Source organism: Garra rufa, chromosome 5 (genome assembly GCF_049309525.1).
Source record: "Garra rufa chromosome 5, GarRuf1.0, whole genome shotgun sequence".
Taxonomy (NCBI): Eukaryota; Metazoa; Chordata; class Actinopteri; order Cypriniformes; family Cyprinidae; genus Garra; species Garra rufa.
The window spans coordinates 10,095,864-10,117,597 of NC_133365.1; the positions used below are offsets into that span (position 1 = coordinate 10,095,864).

The 21,734-nt window shown below is 35.5% G+C and overlaps 1 protein-coding gene across 1 annotated transcript in view; it reads left to right on the forward strand.

The window, feature by feature from the left end:
• LOC141335655 (neuronal migration protein doublecortin-like) overlaps nucleotides 1-21,734 on the forward strand; it is a 45,680-nt gene that overhangs the window by 19,435 nt on the left and 4,511 nt on the right. The window contains exons 4-6 of the mRNA XM_073841184.1: nucleotides 14,628-14,730; nucleotides 15,392-15,481; nucleotides 19,652-19,749. Coding sequence (XP_073697285.1) covers nucleotides 14,628-14,730; nucleotides 15,392-15,481; nucleotides 19,652-19,749 — 291 coding nt within the window. The remainder of the gene's footprint in view (nucleotides 1-14,627; nucleotides 14,731-15,391; nucleotides 15,482-19,651; nucleotides 19,750-21,734) is intronic.

Here is a 21,734-nt window from a genome sequence, read left to right on the forward strand (position 1 = left end):
TCTACAGCATTTGATTGTTCTCACAGCATGCAGCATGTTCTTCTCAAATGAAAGCATCTCATGTTGTTATCATGCTGAAGGCTATTTAGAATTTAAAGACCTGGTCAGGTTTGGAGACCTTGTTGGAAAATCCAGTTCTTGGCAGGTCATTTATGGTCATTATTTGACCCACTTTGGTGTCTCTAGCAATTTATTTACATTTAATCAAAAATGTTATTATTGTAGTAGATGTTGTGAAAAATGTTATTCAAACGCGGTAGAATGGAATAGATATCACCCCACCTGTTTTTTGTCATTTTCCCAGTAGGTTTCACTACCTCTTCTGAGAATAAATTTCACTTTTACTTGTTTAGACCCAAGATAGCTAAGGCCCCAAAGGAAAAGCAAAAATTGAGGGATGGAAAGAGAAAGTCAGAAAGCTATTTTCTAAGGTTCTTCAGTTGCCGTAAGGCATACGCATTTACCTCAAATTCTCTCTTTTCCTCTTAGGCTTGTGTCTCCAAAGGGTTTGCCAGCCTCTGTGCTGTGTGAGTGTGTTTCCTTTGTATTAATGTGATGCACAACACACACATGCACTAACAGATGGAGGTTGTAGGATTAAAGTGTTCTACAGAGTTAAAGCCAAGCTGTTTCTATCCCACCCACTCTTCTTTGATATGGGTAATTGCAGCGTTTGCTGTGGTCCCACTGGAGTTATGTCTCACGCCGCACTTAAACGCTGACAACAGCGATCTCTTAGCTTCCGGCTGAAGGATTCAGAGTCAAAATTTGTTAAGATGTCACCTCTCACAGCCAGGGGAAAAATACAGTGCCCTGAAAGAGTATTTGGACAGTTAAGCCCCACCCCCACACACACCCACACAAATGTAGAAATGTCTGCATTATATAAGAAATTGTTTATATATATATCTGACTACCAGCTATGGAGTTTTGTCCACTGTAGAGGACATTAGTTTTTAGTGATTTCTCTGAGACCTTACATGTCACAGTTTTAAGTCTGAATGTCCAGTACAGAGCACATTCAGGGCTTTTCAATGACAGCTCCCTCTGATTGGTCTTTAAAAATGGCTGACATTAATTTAGTGATCAAAATGTAACACCCTTATGGAAATATGATAATATTTTGTAATGATCATTTAAATCTGACTAATTTTTAAATTAATCTAATCTCAGAATAATGTAATTCAAATCAAAATATGACTTTGTGTTATGAAACAGGACATCAATTTTATACATGTCCACTGTAGAGGACTTAAAACATGTTTATTACACATTTTGGGTGACTAGGGAAAGAAATTATATGTCAAATTTTGCTATTAAATAATATATATTATTATGAAAATCTCGTCAATTATTACTCCCATTATTACATTTATTTTTTAATTATATGTTGCCCCCAAAAAACAAATTAATATGCAAATTAGATATAGTTTATAGATACATTGTTTATATGGGAAAACATGTTCATTGCCATTTAACACATTTTGTATAAAGAAAAATTTTATGTCAAATCATTATCGTTATATGTTTCATAACATAGTTTAAGAATCATCTTTATATAAAGTTTGGTATAAAAAAATTAAAATTGATTTGTGATTAAAACAAAAATTCCACTGTTTTTGCCTTTTTATGTAAAAAAAAAAAAAAAAAAAAAAAAAAAATATATATATATATATATATATATATATATATACATAGGGCTAGAGAGTCCCAGTTAGTGTTAGTAGTCTCACGAGACTGGGTCCACGAGAACGAGACGAGACGAGATTTTTAAACTTTTTAAAGAAATCCTCAATGATGAAATAGATATAGGGAAAATAGTAGTTTATTCAACTAAAAAACTTCTATTTTAATGAATTATATGCAGTAATAAACGTAAACTAAATCTGCATGATTCTGGATAAATTGAAAAACTATTTTCTTTTATAAATTAAAGATTCTGAAGAAAAAAAGGATTAGAAATCTAAACAAAATTACGTAATTTATTAGTGGTTCTGACAAAAAGTCTATATTTGAACAAGATATTAAAAAATGAAGGAGTCATTGTCTCAATTAAGAAAGACTTGTTTCACTATTGAATCTCTTGAATGTATAATTCAATGATACTTTTTTAAATGTGCAGTTGTCGCCACCTCTTGGCGGAAGAGGATAAGCGTTACAATACATACATGCTAAGATACTTTCGCTTTGATCGCTACTGTAGACAATAAGTGTTTATACCGAGCTTTTATCCCAGTACTTATGTTATTTAAATGTTTGTAACAAAGAAATAATGAGGCTTATGTGGTTGAAAAGACTGTTTGTGTTGCTCTCTCTGGATCATGAATGCAGATTTTAATGTCTTTAATACCTGTTTCACATTGTAAGCGTCAGTGGAGCTTGTGAAACGATTGTAATAGACATCAATGAATAGAATCAGATCTCGCAGGACACACCGTATTAATTAGTGTTATTGTTCTGTATTGTCCTAACTATAATTACTAGTTTCCTTTAGCTTGGTGTTTCTTTCTTTAGCTTGCCATTTTGAGAAAGCTCTTGCTTAAGCTGCATCAAATTTGGGTGTGGCATCTGAAGCTGACACTTTCTGGGCCATTTTCGCTTTAACAATTCTAAATGCATTAAGCTGTATGGAGTGGCCAGTTATGTACCAGAATTTGCATATCATTGTGTGGGTGCAGCTAAAATCAAAATAATTGGAAAAAGACAATAGAAACAATGTATTGTATGACATGTCATACAGCCTCGTTTTCTTGCTAAGCTGGTAAAATTGGTGTTCTGTGACGCTGTCTGCAGCAATTTTCATGTGGAGGTCAAAGTGCCGCATGATGCTTGTGTTGAAAGGTGCGTCTCCTCTCTTCTCTCTTAGTATCGGCAGCTGCTATGGCTGGTTGCTAGGCAACCACATCTCTGCACAAAGACGGAGCTCAGCTGGGGTGGACTAGTCTGCCAGTCAGCACGTCCTTCCGGAGGTGTGATTGTGAATGTGTGAGCGTGTGTGGAAGGGTTATTGAGTTTACTGTATGTATGAGCTGAAATGCTTGCAGATCCTTGTTGATTCATATGACCATCAAGCAAACAGTCACTCTCGAAGAGCTTTAATCAGCACCACCCACTAGAGTTTCACATTTTTTGAAGAAAAAGATGCTTGCATGTCATTTTTTATTGTATAATTCATGTCTGTAGCACAAACATTGGAATAATGGTTTTGCTTGCCTTTGCAAACATTCCAAATTATTATTGAGTGGAATAATAATAATTGATAATCGCAGAATTGAGTTGAATTTAAAACACAGTGGACTTCATTAAAGCACGGTTTAATTTTTGTGTGAGAAACAGATGTTCACCCCTGATTAGAATGGAGTGCAATTTGGTTTAACATTTTGAAAGAGGCATAATTATTCTCTGAAAAAGGCACCCCTTAATTTTGGTATCTCTCCAGAATAACGCAGGCAGAGAGAGGACGAGACAAAGAGACGGTACCATTTTGTTTCTCTTTCTCTGTACTTGCCTGCAGTCTAGTGGTTGTGCACTATACTATAACTCTTGTGCCCCATGTCTTAATACCAACCTCAATAGTATCACACCACACAGGTATCACACTGAGACATGTTTAGTGTACCACATCTCTTAATTTCAGCATGAGATGGGTCATGAACTGCATTCTTTTTTTTTTTAGGTTTCTTGAGGTGCACTTATAATATAGTAAAATCTTAGAAGACAATCAAGAAAAAAGTAATAAATAAACAAAGGACTGCCCTGATTTTAGCCTTGTTTAAAGGAGCTGTGTCACCTTTAAGACTTTGATGTAATTCCTATTCCCATGATTGGTTAACATCTTACACTCTTAAAGATGCAAGTGCTTTAAAAGGTTCTTCACAGCGATGCCATAGAAGAACCATTTTTGGTTCCACAAAGAACCATTCAGTCAAAGGTTCTTTAAAGAACCATCTTTTTCTTACCTTTTTAAAAGCTGAAGAACCTTATTTTGTCACAAAGAACCTTTTGTGAAACAGAAAGGTTCTTCAGATGTTAAAGGTTCTTTATGGAACCGTTCTTCTATGGCATCGTGAAGCACCATTATTTTTAAGAGTGCATATACATATATTACACATGATTCTGAAATCTTTTGTACTATTGTTTTTTACTATTACAGCTGCCGAGATTAACTATTTGTGAAACGTTATAATTACAGCATTATATTTAGATCTACTTCCATTACATATTATTGTAGTTGATCACAGTCATGTCTTTTGACTCCATAATTGCAATGGTCTTGCCTTTGCAACTCAATTTCTGCACTCTCACAAATAACTAACGCAATGGAAACACAGTGTAAATAAGAGACTCATTGCACAGTTTTTATATAGTCATTGATTATAACAGGGTTTTTGTGGTGCAGAACTGATTCAATGAGCTTTGACTGAGTTGTGACAAGCTTGCTTTCTGTATATAATTTAAGCACTATTTAGATAACATGATTTTTTAAAATGCTACTAAAAGTTTACTATTTAGACACTGGCTTTTCTTACTACTGCATAAACAAAAGTAAACCATTTTGCGACAATGATTTTAGTTGTACTTGAGTCCTTACATATACATAATCTGTGCCTGTGTTTAAAATATACTGAACAAACAAATAATGCTCTGTTGAGACATGCACATAGTTGAAACAGCCACTTTCCCAACAATAGGACCTTTTGGAAGGTAATGTTATTTTGTGATCCCATTGCAGTTTCTCTTTCTTTATTAACCAATGGGCGGGTCAAAGAGACAATGATGAAGAAGCAGGCATTAATCTGTTTCTGTGCAGGCAGTCTTGCTGATCAGTCTTGTGCTGTTGTATTCATCTCTATTACATAAAGAGGAGGAAGTATTCATTTTGTGTGCTTGGTTTCAACAAAAGCTGTTTTTAGACTAACATCAAATTCTTCCCATAGATGGGGCACAGCTGAAAAAAGCTTGTAACTCTGCAGCAATATGATCAAATTAAATGGCATATCTTATATGCTATTCCTCTGAATTCTTAATGCCCCCAACCAAATCAGTTGATTTAAAGGGTATTCCATTTTTTTTTAATTTTAAACCATTATGACATGCTCCTGACAAAACAAACAAACAAAAAAAAAGAGTTATTTAATCATTGATAATATATCGGTCAATATATTTGTGGGAGTGGCTTGTAATTATTTCTGTTGCTTGAGGGGCTAACAGCAATTTCTTAAAAGTCAGCATGAATGTGTCTTATAGTTTTAGAGTAAATATAATTACTATTAAAGGATTATAAACATACTGAGTTTCCATTATCTCCAACATTATAAGTACCTCAATATGTATACATAGTTAGCAGACATGACCATTTGTTTTATAAAGACCAGCACCAAGGTCCAGTGTGGTTTGGTTTCTTTGTCCAGCAGGTCATTTGTATTCCATTCGGTGAGTAGTGTGTGCGGTACAAAGCTAAGATATCTCTTCAATGCTGTAAGCACAGTTAGAGGAGGGGTGGATGCAGTTACCTTCAGAGAAAGACGAACGTCCAGTATTAAAATTCAGCACAGTCTTTGTGCTCCCAGAAACAAAACTACGATAGAACATTCTTAATCTGTGGATGATCTCACTCACAGCCAATCAGATTCTTTCATTTCCCCACACATGCCCTTATCTGTCTAGCCATTCAGCAGAAGATTTTTTTTCTCTCTTTCTTTCTCTCTCTCTGTTTTGCTGAGTGAGCGGGCTATAGACTGCAAGTAATCACAGAGGATGTTGCTATGGCGACAACGAATCTGCAGGGCGACTGATGGTGCAGCAGTTACTGTGACAATAGTGCTGCAGGAATACGCTGAGTGGACGCTTTATGTTTAGCTTGACAAGGTCAGATATGTGGTGGGACAAGAACCCCCCGGCATATTATTACAAACAATGTCTGTTTGTTTGTTTGTTTGTCTGTCTGTCTGTTTGCAGCAGAAAGGTGAAGGGTGAGGTCAGGGCTTTTATGCAGATTAAGGTCAAATGACGGTTGCCAACTAAGTGAGAGGGTGCTCGCTGCAGAGCCAAATGGGAGGAGCTCGAGCTCTAGCTCCCTCTTGCTGGAGGTAATGGGTGCAGATAGACACCTAACCACACCCTAACCCTATCACTAAACATAACTTCACCCATTAGTTCAAACAGCGGTGGAGCTGGAAGCCATTTGGCTCTGCAGTGAGCAGTACTTGAACTAAGTGGCCAAAAATCAACATAGGCTCATTGGAAATACATGCCTCTATATACATAAAAAAAAATTACCTATATGTATGAATCACTGCAGTTTCCAGTTGAAATGAGCACTAGAGGAAGTAAAACTCTTGACAACTTTTAATCGTTTTCACACAAAGTATAATTTACAGGTACAGATTTTTTATGAATAAAGCATAATTTTCTTACAATTGCATGCAGAATATTATGTTATGACTTCAAAACCATTTTAACATCCTCCATAATCTAAAAACTGATACTTTTGAACGTTGTTGTCACATATACAGCTTGCTATGCTTGAGTTAAAATAGCACGGGAGCATCAACAAATGCGTTTTTATATCACTTTTGCATTTGCTAACACTATCGGGTAGGTGTAGAGTTGGGTTTGGTGTAGAAGATATTTCCAACACAGAGCATTAACCTTTAGCGACACTTCCTGGATATTTGAATTCTGAACAGCTGCAATAATAAGCTAATAAAAACCATAGACTGTAAAAAAATATGGACGTAGTGTCCGTGACGTCACCCATAGGAGCAGTTTTGAAGCTCATGGTGGGCAGGATTTGCCCGTTGCCATCTTGGAATCACGTCATCGCGCATCACCCCCGGCCCGGATAATCGAAAATGGGCAAAGAGGGGGGACGTGGGCGGAGCTGGTTGCTGAAACCACGCCCGTCTAGCGCGACAGTGGTGACAGCAATGGCAATCCACCTGTCACTCAAGTGGCCACGCCCTTAATTATGCAGAACTTTAAGGCTTAATATAACTTAAACAAATGAGTTCTAAAAAAATTCACCCCCCTCAAAGTTAACATGAAGGGCAAATTTAACTATATAGACCAAAATACTTTTTGAACCAGACTGTAAACATATTTTTTTCTGCTGTAAAGTTGGGCATTTTAACATGGGGAGTCTATGGGATTGACTCCCTTTTGCAGCCAGTCTCTAGCGGCCGGTTGATGTTTAAGTAATTTCCGTGTTGGTTTCAATAGAGAGAGTCTGAGGTTGCCGCTTGATAAAAACGCAGCATGATAAAAACGTGTCACGGTGACTTATGGAACGTTATTTAGCGCCACTCTTAAAAAAAAAAAAAAAAGATGTTTGATGTTATTTTTTAAGAAGTCTCCTCCAAGCCTGCATTTATTTGATCCAAAATACAGCAATATCAGTAATATTGTGAATTTAAAAACAAAACAAACAAAAAAATTAAATAACTAAATATATTACAAAAAAGGATTTTATTCCTGTTTTGAGCAGCAAATCAGCATTAGAATGATTTCTGAAGGATCATGTGACTGGAGTAATTATGCTAAAATTTCATTTAGCTTTAAAATCACATGAAATAAATTACATTTTAAGATATTCTCAAATAGAAGACAGTTATTTTAAATATTTAAATTTTTACTGTTTTGCTGTACTTTGGATCAAATAAATGCAGGATTGGTGAACAGAAGAAACTCCTTTAAAGATTAAAGACTAGTTCGCAAAAGTTTTTTTTTTTTTTTTTTCTCAATCATTTAACAAACCGTTTGATTGCCAACTTTCTTATTAGTAAGCATATATATATTAAGCCCTATACACACCTTTCCGTGATTTTCCCTATGTTTAACAGTTAACATGGTGGTGTGACAAATTGAATTTGGAGATCCAGATGTACTCATCTTTTTCACCTGAACTGAAACTGCCATGTGACTGATTACTCTGGAGCTGCAGGGACGTGACATTATTTCAGTCAATCAATCAATCAATCTTTTTTTAGGCACTCTGAAAGGTTATTTAATTTGTCACTGCCAACTTGTTGCACTTCTGTATTCTCAGTGACTGTTAACAGATCATGCTGGAAAAATCACTATGAATTCAATTTGTATTTGTTCTGGCGTTCCTTCCTTGCACACACTCGCACTCTAACATGCACACACACCTCTACACACAGCTTACTGGGTTTCTGGGTTAGGCACTTCCATTAGTTGAGTTCTCTTTAATTGTTCTTTTTTTTTAGAAGAGGGCAGACATAAATTAGTGAGATTCCTGGGGGTGACTACATGTACGAGTGTTTTTTTTTTTTCTGGAAATCATGTCCTTTGCAAAATGAATAGCAGCAAATGCAAGCACACAGACAATCACCGCCCTTTCCCCAAAACAAATAGCGCTCCCAGAGGAGTAACGAGGACGTGTCTTATTTTTTCATGCTTTTGTTTTTGCTACACAGCACAAGCTTTTGATATTTTAATAGGCATTTAAGAAACTCATTTAAATAGTTAATGTAATGTATACTGAAATATCACAAATCACGATATATATATATATATATATATATATATATATATATATATATATATATATATATATATATATATGGAATTATTGTCCAGTCCTACATTAAAAATAAATACTGTCTTTATGTTGTTTCTACATTAATTTGAAGATTGAATGTGAAATTATTGCTATATAAAAGTATATTTTAAAACTTTAATGTTAGGTGGGATTGATCATGACTAATCATGATTAATTTCTGGGAAAATAAATGTAATTAATTAGTTATATTTTCATCATTTGACAGCACTAAAATAAATAAATACATACATACATGCAAGAGACAGGAACAGCGCAATAGTGAAAAACTAACCAGCATGCAAAGATTTGCTTGCCACACTCAAACAATTCTTTTTTTTTTTTTTTTTGAACCCAACCCCTTTACCAAACAGAGACACATCATGTAAGTGAATGTTCAAAAGGACAGTGTGGTCAGTGGCTGAATGATCAAAGTAATGTGAGCACAATGTGCCTTTATCCTCATTAACCAGACATTCTTATTTACTCATTTAACAGGGAAAGTATACAATAGACAATAGACAGTCTTTCATCTTTCATTTATTAATTAATTTATTTAAACCTTGTAAAAATAATTTTTATGTGATTTATGGACTTGATTAATAGTGCTATTATTAGTACTAACTAAAAATAAATAACATTTCTTAAATTATTTTCAGCAAACAGGTCTCAAGGTCATTTTTTTTTTTTTTTCACTTTCTGGTTGTTAAACCTTTTAATAAATCATAAATAAACCAATCAATCAATAAAATACAATAGACAATAGCAATATACATATTTCTTCAAAATTATGACCACAAGTGTTTTTTTTTTTTTTTTTTTTTTAATGTGGTTACGGACTGAAATCAGGCCATTTGATTGTTTGATTGATCTAGGGAGGGTCACCACAAGACCTACTTACTCTTCTTAATTAATTTCCATCACTTCTAGCAAAGCAGGCACACACACACACACACACACACAGTCTCACATGCTTCATGTTCTTCCTGTTACTCAGTGTGACCTGTAGAGTTCAGTTTGTCACATTCGCTATGTTAGTAGTGTCTTGATAAGAGGATACATGAGGTGACAGATGAGGGTCAGACATACATATAAACACACCCTGAATCTTAGCTTCCAGTTACAGTGTTGATGCACACAGTTACACACTAAAACCACACACATGCATAAACAAAAAGGACAGAAATCATGGCTCAGAGTATCTTTACTAAAGACCTCCTCCTTCACGACATTAAACACTGACCCACTTATCTAACACTGACTACCAGAGCAATCCCACAGCTCTTTATGTGAATTATTGTTTGAAAAGCTGCTATCTTTCTTTAACAGCAATTCACACTGTATTGTCAGATGCCAACCAATGCCAAAAAGTCAGCTTGCCATAAAAATTAAAAGAAGTTTTGAAATTAAAATTGATTTCATCATTGATTTACAGAATAACATTTGTTAAAAAAAGAAAATCTAAGTATAACATTGATCTTATATGCAAAATAAGTCATTAAATGTAATGTAATTTATTCTACTTAGTAGTTAGAACATCACTGGGGGTACTTCAAGTAAACAAGTAATCTGGTTTAAATAAATAAATGCATACATACATATAAACAGCTGCTCTGTAAAAGTTGGTGTTTGATTACAAAACAAATACTTGCAAATCAGGAGTGTCAAGCAACGAAGTACAAATACTTTGTTACCTTAAGTAGAAATTTTGGGTATCTATACTTTACTGGAGTAATTATTTTTCAGCCGACTTTTTACTTCTACTCCTTACATTTTCACATTGCATTGTAATAAAATGTGTTATATGTATATATATATATATATATATATATATATATATATATATATATATATATATATATATATATGCGGCTGAGACAGATAGCCTAGTGCATCCCAAGTTTTTCAACATTAACATTTTAATATAACATTATAGTCATTATAGTCTTTAGAATTTTTTTTTTTTTTTTTGAGGAGGTGGGGTAGTGCACAATTGGCCCCTGTGGTGCGGCCTAAGCTTTTGTCCTTAATGGCATTTTTTTCTCTTACATTACTTTTACTTTTATACTTTAAGTAGTTTTGAAACCAGTACTTTTACACTTTTACTTGAGTAAAAAGCTTGAGTTGATACTTCAACTTCTACAGAAGTCTTTTTAAACCCTAATACCCTAATATCTATACTTCTGCATGAATAATGAATGTGAATACTTTTGACACCATTGTCAGTAGTACATATATATGGTTCTTTAATGTCTTTGCATTGTGCTACAATGCTTTATTTGCCGGCATATATGCGGCTGAAACAGGTAGCCTAGTGCATCCCAAATTTTTTAACATTAACATTTTAATATAACATTATAGTCATTATGGTCTTTAGAAAAATGTTTTTTGAGGGGGTTTGGTAGTGCACAATAGGCCCCTGTGGTGCGGCCTAAGCTTTTGTCCTTAATGGCATTTTTTTCCCTTACATTACTTTTACTTTTATACTTTAAGTAGTTTTGAAACCAGTACTTTTACTTGAGTAAAAAGCTTGAGTTGATTCTTCAACTTCTACAGAAGTCTTTTTAAACCCTAATATCTATACTTCTGCTTGAGTAATGAATGTGAATACTTTTGACACCACTGTTGCAAATGTATTTGTAATGCATTGGGCATTTTATTCTGTATATTTATATGTGCATTATGCCCCAGCATTGTTCTTTGGGAACATCACTGTTTCCATGGTTTCATCACGCACTTCAGCGTACCCCTGCCCTTTGACATCTTTGACCCTGAGGTCATTTAATCTCTTGTGGGGGTCTGACATTAAGCAAAAAGTTTGCATAAACCTGAAATTATATGTTGTACTTGACTGGATGTGTCTCAGAATAATTTGCAGATTATGTGTCCCGTGAGGCTTTCTTTAATAGCCCATTTTTATGAGCAGTTCTGACACACACACACACACACACACTTGCCTCTTGAGGTTTCCCAGTTTTGGTATATAATCAGCACAACACAGGAAGGGGAGTGGGGGGCAGCAGGTGCAGGAGACTCGACTGACACGATTGACAGGCAGATTGTCTGCTTTTGAATGTCAGTTTGTATAATTATCAGAATCTGTAAGTAAATGTCACATGGATAAGGCAGTATTTTTTTTTTTTTGATACACAGACTCCTACCTTTTGGCTTCAAGTACAGAAAGATGAACAAGTTATCATTTGTTTTTATTTTATTGATTTATTTTACTTATTATTGATAATTAGCAAACCTATTTTAATTTTGAATACCCAGAACAGATGGGAGCTATTTAAAGGTGCCATAAATTGGAAAACTGTATTTACCTTGGCATAGTTGAATAATAACAGTTCTGTAATGCATATGACATACCGTGAGTCTCAAACACCATCGTTACTTCCTTCTTATATAAATCTGGTGTTTGCAAAAGACCACTGAAAAATAGCTCAATCCTAACATAACACCGACTATGACGTTATAGTCGCGATCATTAATAGTCACGCCCCCAACATTTGCATCGCCCAATCATCAGAGGTTCTGCAGCTAGGCTATTGTGAAAAAAAAAACAAAGCGAGGACAATAGCGAAAATGGCAGATCACGGAAATAAATGTTATGTTCCGGGTTGTACAGGGGATGTTAAGTGCAGGAATGGGTTGGAGTCTGTACATAGAAAGGCAAGGAAAACAAAAAAGGCGTTCTAATAAAATAAAGCGAGCCACTAAAGGCAAAAGGTTAGCTTCTTGCAAGCGGTAGCTTGTTACATTGCAGTATATAAGATTTCACTTATCACATAAACAGAGTAAGAAGAGATGACTGTGTGGTCGATGGCGAATGATTTACAGATCCTGAGCATCACTAACAAGCATCTAAACTTGTAAAATATGTGGTAAGAACTGCCGCTGTAGTGTAATGTTACACAGAGCTCGGCAATCGCAAATCTCAAAAGTGAAAGTAAAATGATTGTGCATTCAAAACGGCGGTTTCAATGACCCACATATTAATAGCGGCTCTGGCTCCGTGATTAAATATATATTTTCCTTCATGTGCCAGCTACTGAAATGAGCCGCTCTGTGAAACAGCCAATCAGAGCAGAGCTCATCAATTTTTATTCATGAACCTTCCAAATAATAACAGACCATTTCATTGGGACAAATCCTACGGTTGTAAAAGGACCTGTAAAACCGTTTCTGGAGAATTTTTGTCCTTTCCTATGTCATATACCTTCTATGTAGATATCAAGAGAACAGTTTAAAATTTTGTATCAATGCGTTCTATGGCACCTTTAAATGTTTTATACAATGAGTTGCTAGAATCAGCCAAATGATCAGATCAACTCAGCCTTTGAATAGGCCTTTGTACAACTCTCCTCAAATGGAGATTTTGTCAGATTTAGTTTACTTCTGGGCACAAATTGTCCCCAAAATATGAACACATACGCACACACCCAACACACATCCAAGTATGCAGACACACACCCTGCTGCCCAGCTGTTCACAGCAAGGTCAGCATAGATTAGCTTTGTCATATATCACTGTGTGTGTGTGTGTGTGTGTGTGTTAGACTGGAGTGATAGACTGGGGTGGGACTCTTTACTTGGCTGGTGGTGACCCAATTTTAGCAAAGAATGTCAAATAGCAGTCTCCAGCAATGTCCAAAATGTACAAATGTGTCTGCGTGTTAGCCTTATTTAAACTGTCAATATAAGATAGAGATACATGTTAAAATCATGTGTTATAAACAGCCCAATTTGAGTATTTTGGCAATTGGTGTAGCTAGTTCAAAAAGGGATGAGCTCAGCACTAGATTGTTTTGACCCAGCGGGCTTGGTTACATGTTTACCAAAAAATGCTGGGCTGTGTTTTGATTTTTTAAATCAATATATCGCAATAAGTCCGGTGTGATATTGACCTAAAGTGTATTGAATCATTATACCGAGTGTGAACATACCTTGCATATCTCATCTCGTCTTGTCCACTGAACTCCGAAATCTGGGGTCAGTTAGCCGATGCTCACAACAGGTTGTCAATGAGGGTGAATGGGGCATCAGAGTAGCCATGTAAATAAATCACTGTTTTATGCCATTTACCAGGTACAAAGTAGCTCCACATTTCATCGGTAGACTTCCAAGGGCCCTGACATTTAAAACGAGACATTGAGAACTCAGAAAAAGCACCGGTAGTTTATTTACAAGAAGATTTATACAGACAGTACCTGCAAGAAATTTACCGGCCGCCGCCATCTTGAATTTAGTCACGATAAGTCGAGTGACGAGCAGGAAGGAAACTACAACCTGATAAGTTGATAACCTGATAAGTTCCTTCCTGCTCGTCACTCGACTTATCGCTACTTTGTACTTCGTAAATGGCATAAAACAGTGATTTATTTACATGGCTACTCCGATGCCCTTTTCACCCTCATTGACAACCTGTTGTGAGCATCGGCTAACTGACCCCAGATTTCGGACAGCAGGACACAAACCGAGATGAGATATGCAAGGTACGTTCACACTCGGTATCATGATTCAATACACTTTAGGTCAATATCACACCGGACTTCTCCTTTAACCCACATTTTGTTGTACATACAAATGACCTTAAAGGAGTAGTTCACTTTCAGAACAAAAATTTACTGATAATGTACTCACCCCCTTGTCATCCAAGATATTCATGTCTTTCTTTCTTCAGTCGTAAGGAAATTATGTTTGAGTAAAACATTTCAGGATTTCTCTCCATATAATGGACTTTTATAGTGCGCCCGAGTTTGAACTTCCAAAATGCAGCTTCAAATGGCTCTAAACTAAAGCCGAGGAAAGAAGGGTCTTATCTAGCAAAACGATGGGTTATTTTAAAAAAAAAAATTACAATTTATATCATTTTTAACCTCAACAGCTTGTCTTGTCTAGCTCGGCAAGACGAGCTTTTGAGATTAAAAAGTATATAAGTTGTAAATGTTTTTAGAAAATAACCCATCTTTTCGCTAGATAAGACCTTCTTTCCTCTGCTATGAAAAATACTAGTCCATAAATCACAGTTTTTGATGTCTCTGTTTGTTTATTTGATTTTATTTCAGGTGACTTGCTTGCAAGATTTCTTTGGTGACGACGATGTTTTCATTGCCTGTGGACCAGAAAAATTCCGCTATGCACAGGATGACTTCTCCCTGGATGAAAACGGTAGGTCATACCTTTTAATAATAAAAAAAAACTTTCATTAAAAAATTAACAAATATATAACACTTAAAAATTGTTAGTTGTGTATTTACATATCTATAAATAAGAAATAATTTGCTTATTAATGTTTATTAATGTACTTATTAAACACTACCTAATGATTAACAGATTACTTTTTCACGTAAATTAAAATGCTTACAAATGTCATTAAACTTCAACTTCAATGATTATGACAGATGGTTTACAATGATCAAAAGCTTCATTATTAAATGATATAACAAACATTATATAATGGTTAATGGATCATTGGTTAATGTCATTAAAATTTTAATTCAGTCATTTCATGCACTTTTTACAAATCTCCAAATGATTTTAACAGGAATTGTAATTATTATTGATGTACGCCATTAATTACATTGCATGAGTGCCCACAGCTGGTGGAACCTTTGCAATGAGCTGAATTAGAAATCTGCTAAATACCTAAACTTAACAACTACCTTAACTATTAATAAGCAGCTAATTAGGAATTTATTGAGAAAAAAGTCATAGTTAATAGTGAATAGTGTTCCCTATTCTAAAGTGTTATTCTTTAAGGATGTCTTTTTCTTCATACTCTTAAAGGCATACATTTATTTATAATTTGTCTCTTTTACTCTTGCTGTAGAGTGTCGAGTGATGAAGGCCCCCAAAGGACAGAGGGGCTCTACTAAGAGTCCCGGTCCAGTGCGACGCAGCAAGTCTCCGGCTGATTCCAGTGAGCCAATAATTATGTGATTCATGTCAGCTCAACACATCTTTAACTATATAATGAAGCTTTACTAACTAGTTATTTCCACATAATGGCTAAAGCACCACAATTTCTTGCATGGATGTTTGACAGGCTTTCTACTAATAATACACTTTATTTTATTCTAAACTGCTTCTCATTTATATTTTGTTAACACAGTTAAATTATGCATGAATATGAATGATCTGTTGTTTCATGTTTTTATGAGATTTTTAGCACTTTGTCACAACTTGATTTTTGTTATTCTGGTCTCTAATCTCGCAATTGCTTTTTGTGTGTTCTTGCATCAGCCTGTGCAATAAACGTTCTGTGTGCATAAATGGTTAATACCGTCAAAATGACTTTAATACATAATATATTGCAATCGAGTAAATAAGCAGATTTTAAACCTTAAAGACCCACTGCAGCAATTAATCAACTACATACAAAAGCAAGTCTGCACACTGCATTTTGGGTCACATGTATTATTTTTAATTTAATAATTTCTTGATTGTTTTCACAACATGTTTAGTTAGGGGGTAAAAAAAACAACAACAGCACATAAATGACTTAATATTTGTCATCATAGTCTAATACAACTTTAAAGAGTGCTCTAAAATTAACATACTGAAGTTTTAGCTTACTGAAAAGGCATTTTTAAAGGTCAAAGCAACTGGACTTAAAGGAGTAGCTCACTTTCAGAACAAAAATGTATAGATAATGTACTCACCGCCTTGTCATCCAAGAGGTCCATGTCTTTCTTTCTTCAGTCGTAAGGAAATTATGTTTTTTGAGAAAAAACTTTTCAGGATTTCTCTCCATATAATGGACTTCTATGGTGCCCCAGAGTTTGAGCTTTCAAAATGCAGCTTCAAATGGCTCTAAATGATCACATCCAAGGAAAGAATTGTCTTATCTAGCGAAACGGTTGGTTATTTTATAAAAAAAATTACAATTTATATACTTTTTAACCTCAAATGCTTGTCTTGTCTAGCTGTGAGTGTACTCTGTGTTGAGATTGAAAAGTATTACTACTCCTTTAATGCCTCTAAATATGCATTTCCAGCAATTATTCCAGGGATGAGTATATTCCAGGATCATAAATCTTTAGAAAATGTCAGAACACTCCTCTGAACTTATTCAAATTTTAGATTCTTTGCTTGAAAGCTTCTTACGAAAGACAAATCAAAAAGGCCATCAAAACATACACACTCCTATGCACAAAAAGAAAATATGCACAAACATCATGACTTTTTTATCCACTGAAGACAGAAAGAAAGAGAAAGAAGGGGTGGAAAGGATGAGAAAGAGAAAAGACGCCTATCACACAATTTTGAATTTGATGTAAGCAGATGCTCTGTTACAGTAAGGATCTTCCCAGGGAAAAAATAAACCTTTAATATGCCCTCTTTGACCTTTCAATTAACAGTCAGCAGTATCATGACTTGACTGCCATCTTGTGGTAGCAGAATTCTAACATCGTTTTAAATCATTTACAGTTTGAATTTGAAGTGCAATTTCTGCACAACTAATTTCACCAAACAAAACAAAATGTAATATTTGCACTAGTCTGAGTAAGTCTAGAAATTAAATAAAAAATAAAAAACCTTTACATGCCCCTGCATACAGGTTTTGTCATCAACATGTTTATGTTTTCTGGATGTATAAAAATGTACATTTTAAATGTGTATATTTGCTCATTTTTTTAAAAATCAAATTGAATAATTATTAGGAGGTATACACAGTCTAGATTAACTAAAAGCAGAACAGAACAAAGTATGATTTTAACGAATCAGTTTTCAATTTTGTTGTAGGAATAGTTCATTTGTGCATGCTAACTTTTCTTGCATGGCCTGTGTGCTTCAAAATAGAATATCTGTATGACTGTATGACTGCACACTCACTGGTGGCTGGACTAATGCTTTTTAAAATCTATTCCTTTTTATGATTCTGTATGTCTGTATGTCCCCCATCCCCCACCCACTTGTTTTAAAGTCCATCTTGTATGTTTTGTATTGCACTGCTTTCTTTTGGAAATAAATGAACAAAGACATTGTCAGCATTTTACATTTGGATATTTTTTGTTTAACTTCCATTCCTGTCTTTACAACATCCTTTTGGTTGTATTTTTCACTGTTATTTACTTTTAAGAAGGGTTTAAAGCGATTGCTGTTAGGATATAACATTATGTATCTGATACATTTTTTAAGGCGAGACACTGCAGGTGAATAGGGTAAAAAAAATAACTAATAGTTATCACCGTACTTAGTTGATTGCTTACACTGATAATTGCAAACATTTTTGTATTAAAAGTTTTCTAAAATGTTGTTTTAATATGCAAATGAGGCATTATTTAATGAAATTTCTAGTACAAAAATCTAAACACTGGATAAAGTCAGTTTCAAAATTCTTGTTTAATTATTTATTTATTTATTTTTTACATATTAGAGTCAAATGTTTTTACAGAAGGAATTTTGAGAATCTCATTTTGTCACTCCATCATTCAGAAAATACTTAGAACAGGCAGAAAACAGATTTATTTATTTTTTTACAGTTTTTTTGGAGAATAAAATGTTATATAAAATCAAGCAAATATGAACAAATCCCTCTGTAAAAACCTTCAGGATATAGTCAGGAATAAAAATATAATGTAAAGTTTGGTGTGTGTTATGTTACTGAAGTAAAGATTAATGGCTCAGTGTAGAAGAAAAAACTCATTTTGAGAAAATGGCCTTTAAAAATATGTATTGTAATTGAAATCTATTGACACAAATAGATAAAGTGTTATAGATGAAACACTTAACAGTGTCTTTTGGATGTTTTCTTTCCACTAGTCTGAAAAAACACTTTATGAAACACCAAAAAGGCCAAAATCTCAAACTTGACAGGGTTTTTGCCTGCAGTGTCTCCCCTTAAATATATAACAGCATTTTTATCTCAGCCAGGAAAACCTCTTATCAAAAACCCTCTTTTTTATCAGTTAGCAGTGTAAGTCCAAACTCTAAAGCAGAGGTCTCAAACTCAATTCCTGGAGGGCCGCAGCTCTGCAAAGTTTAGCTCCAACCAGCTTCAACTCACACCTGCTTGGAAGTTTCTAATAATCCTGAAGACCTTGATTAGCTGGATCAGGTGTGTTTGATTAGGGTTGGAACTAAACTGTGCAGAGCTGTGGCCCTCCAGGAATTGAGTTTGAGACCGGTGCTCTAAAGCAGTGGTTCTCAATCCTGGTCCTGGGGGACCCCTGCTCTGCACATTTTGCATGTCTCTCTTATTTAACACACCTGATTGAGATCTTCAGCTTGTTAGTTCAGTTCATGGATCTCTCTTCTAATGAGCTGATCTCAATCAGGTGTGTTAAATAAGGGAGACATGCAAAATGTGCAGAGCAGGGGTCCCCCAGGACCAGGATTGAGAACCACTGCTCTAAAGCAATGCACAACCAGACTTTCATTCACCTAGAGCAGTATTTCCAGTATTCCCATAATTTGCCATGCATTTTTGTACACAATAATAATTCTGTTTTTAAACTCTATGTCAGTGTTTAGCTATGCGTTGAGGGAATGATCAAGGATCTTCCCTTTTAAAGGGCTCTTGTGTGACATCTGGCTGTAAAACCCTTTATGGACCTATTTTGAATCTTTTTACTTTTTTTAAGTGTAACAGATAGTGAATACATAGCAAGGCTAATCTAGAAAAAAATCTGGACCAGCTGCGCATTCAATTAGCACAAGAAAAGCTAAGATCAGCACTTTTAGAGACATTCTTTTTGTTTTATTTATTCATTAGCTGGAACGGTTTTAAGGCCTGGCACCTGGTCCTTACTTTTTTTTTTTTTTTTTTTTTTTTTTTTTGCATTGCCTCTGTTTTGAAACAGCCTTTAGTACTTGAGTTCACACGATCACACAACTCTCACATATAAACACAACTCTGGTGTATCATAGCAACCTGCACTATTCATAGAGAGATGTGTAAATGAGTTCCAGCATACAGATACACACACTAGCAGGCAGCTGGCTAGACGACAGTTGACAACATGATTACACAGAGGAAGCACTGCCTAACCCCACAATTTGTCTTTTCATTTACCTTAATATTTCCGTCTGTGGCTCTCCATCTATCCCTCTCTTTCAAATTTGCACTTTTTCTTTCTCTCTCTAGCTAACGGAACAGGCTCCAGTAGTCAGCTCTCTACTCCCATTTCTAAGCAGTCTCCCATCTCAACCCCGACTAGCCCTGGCAACAGTCGCAAACAGAAGGTAATGTTCTGTCAGTTCTTGTATCTATGTAGGTTAACCACCTAAACCACCATTCCTCTATTGTTCTTTTTTGAATGTTTGGAATTGCATGTTACCATACTATTTTTGGCTATTTTTTGCAGTTAATGCAGTAATACTCTATTCCATAATGCAATACATTCAACTTAAAGGGATAGTTCACCCAAAAATGAAAATTTGATGTTTATCTGCTTACCCCCAGGGCATCCAAGATGTACAGTCAAGTCTGAAAATATTCATACCCCTGGCAAATTCTGACTTAAATTTTCTTTTATTCAACCAGCAAGGTTTTTTTTTACCGGAAATGACACAGGCTTCTCCCATTCTCCCATTGTGGAAAAAAAATATTTCTCAGCTTTTATTTACATTTGAACAAAAAGTGGCATGTCCAAAATTATTCATACCCTTTGCAAACGGTCATAGTCTATAGGAAAATCCAAAGTTCTATACCATTCCAAATAGTCCAAGCTGTTCTAAAGCAGTGTTTCTCAACTCCAGTCCTCGGGACCCACTGCTCTGCACATTTTGTATGTCTTCCTCATTTAAGGCACCTGATTTTGATCATCAGCTCATTAGTAGAAAGATTCATGAACTGAACTGAGTGTGTCAGACTCAGAAACATACAAAATGTGCAGAGCAGTGGGTCCCGAGGACTGGAGTTGAGAAACACTGTTCTAAAGCATCCTAATTAGCCTGATTCATTGGGAACAGCTGTTTTAATCAACTCAACAGGTGAAAAACAGAAGCTCTCTGCTGTTGGTTTGTGGACAGTCATGGATAAGACAAAGGAGCTCACTGAGGACCTGCGGCTGTGCATTGTGGCTGCTCACAATTCAGGAAAGGGCTATAAGACCATATCTAAATGTTTTGAAGCTCCAGTGGCTACAGTGCAAAGTATTATTAAAAAATACAAGACGTTCCGCACTGTGATCTCAGAGGACGTGGTCTGAAGCCCAAAGTGACACCTGTGCTGGCCAGGAGGATAGTGAGAGAGGTGAAAAAGAATCCAAGGATCACCACCAAGGCCATTCTGATGAATCTGGGCTCTGCTGGTGGCAACATCTCAAGGCTGACAGTCCAATGGACATTGCACACCGCTGGGTTCCACGGACGAAGACCAAGGAGGACACCACTTCTCCAGATAAGGCACACAAAAGCTTGGCCTTTGCAAATGCTCATCTGGACAAAGAAGAAGACTTCTGATCTTCTGTTTTATGGTCAGACGAAACAAAAATTTAATTGTTTAGCCACAATGATGTAGCCTTCATTTGGCATGAAAAAGGAGAAGCCTTCAACCCTAAGAACACCATCCCCACTGTCAACCACTGTTCATCGCTAAAGATGAATGGGCAAAAATACCAGTGGAGACATGCAAAAAGCTGGTCAGCAATTATAGGAAGCATTTGATTGCTGTAATAGCCAACAAGGCTTTTCTATTGATTATTGAGAAGAGTATGAATAATTTTGGACATGCCACTTTTTGTTCAAATGAAAAAAAAAAAAAGCTGAGAAATATTTTTTTCCACAACGATGCCTCTTGTACATCGTCTTATTATCTGTTGGGAGAAGCCTGTGTCATTTCCAGTCAAAAAACCTTGCTGGTTGAATAAAAGTAACTTTAAGTCAGAATTTGACATACCAGGGCCCTCATTTATCAACAGTGCGTAGAAAAGGTTCTATATTTTGTCCAACGAATGAAATTTAGAATGTGCCTAAGTACAAGAAAATCCGCATTTATCAAACGTGCGCACGCAGTTCTTACGCACATGAGTAAGCAATCATTGTTGATAAATACCACATGTGCGTAAGTACCATGCTCGTTCACATTCATGGTCATTAGCATTCGGAAACGCCTCCAATTAACCATATATGGTTGACAACACTTCCCTTTAAGAAATACGTGATTGTGTTTTTTCCTCACTGCAATAATACTTAGAAGCCACTCTGTGCTTTCGCCAAGCAGATCA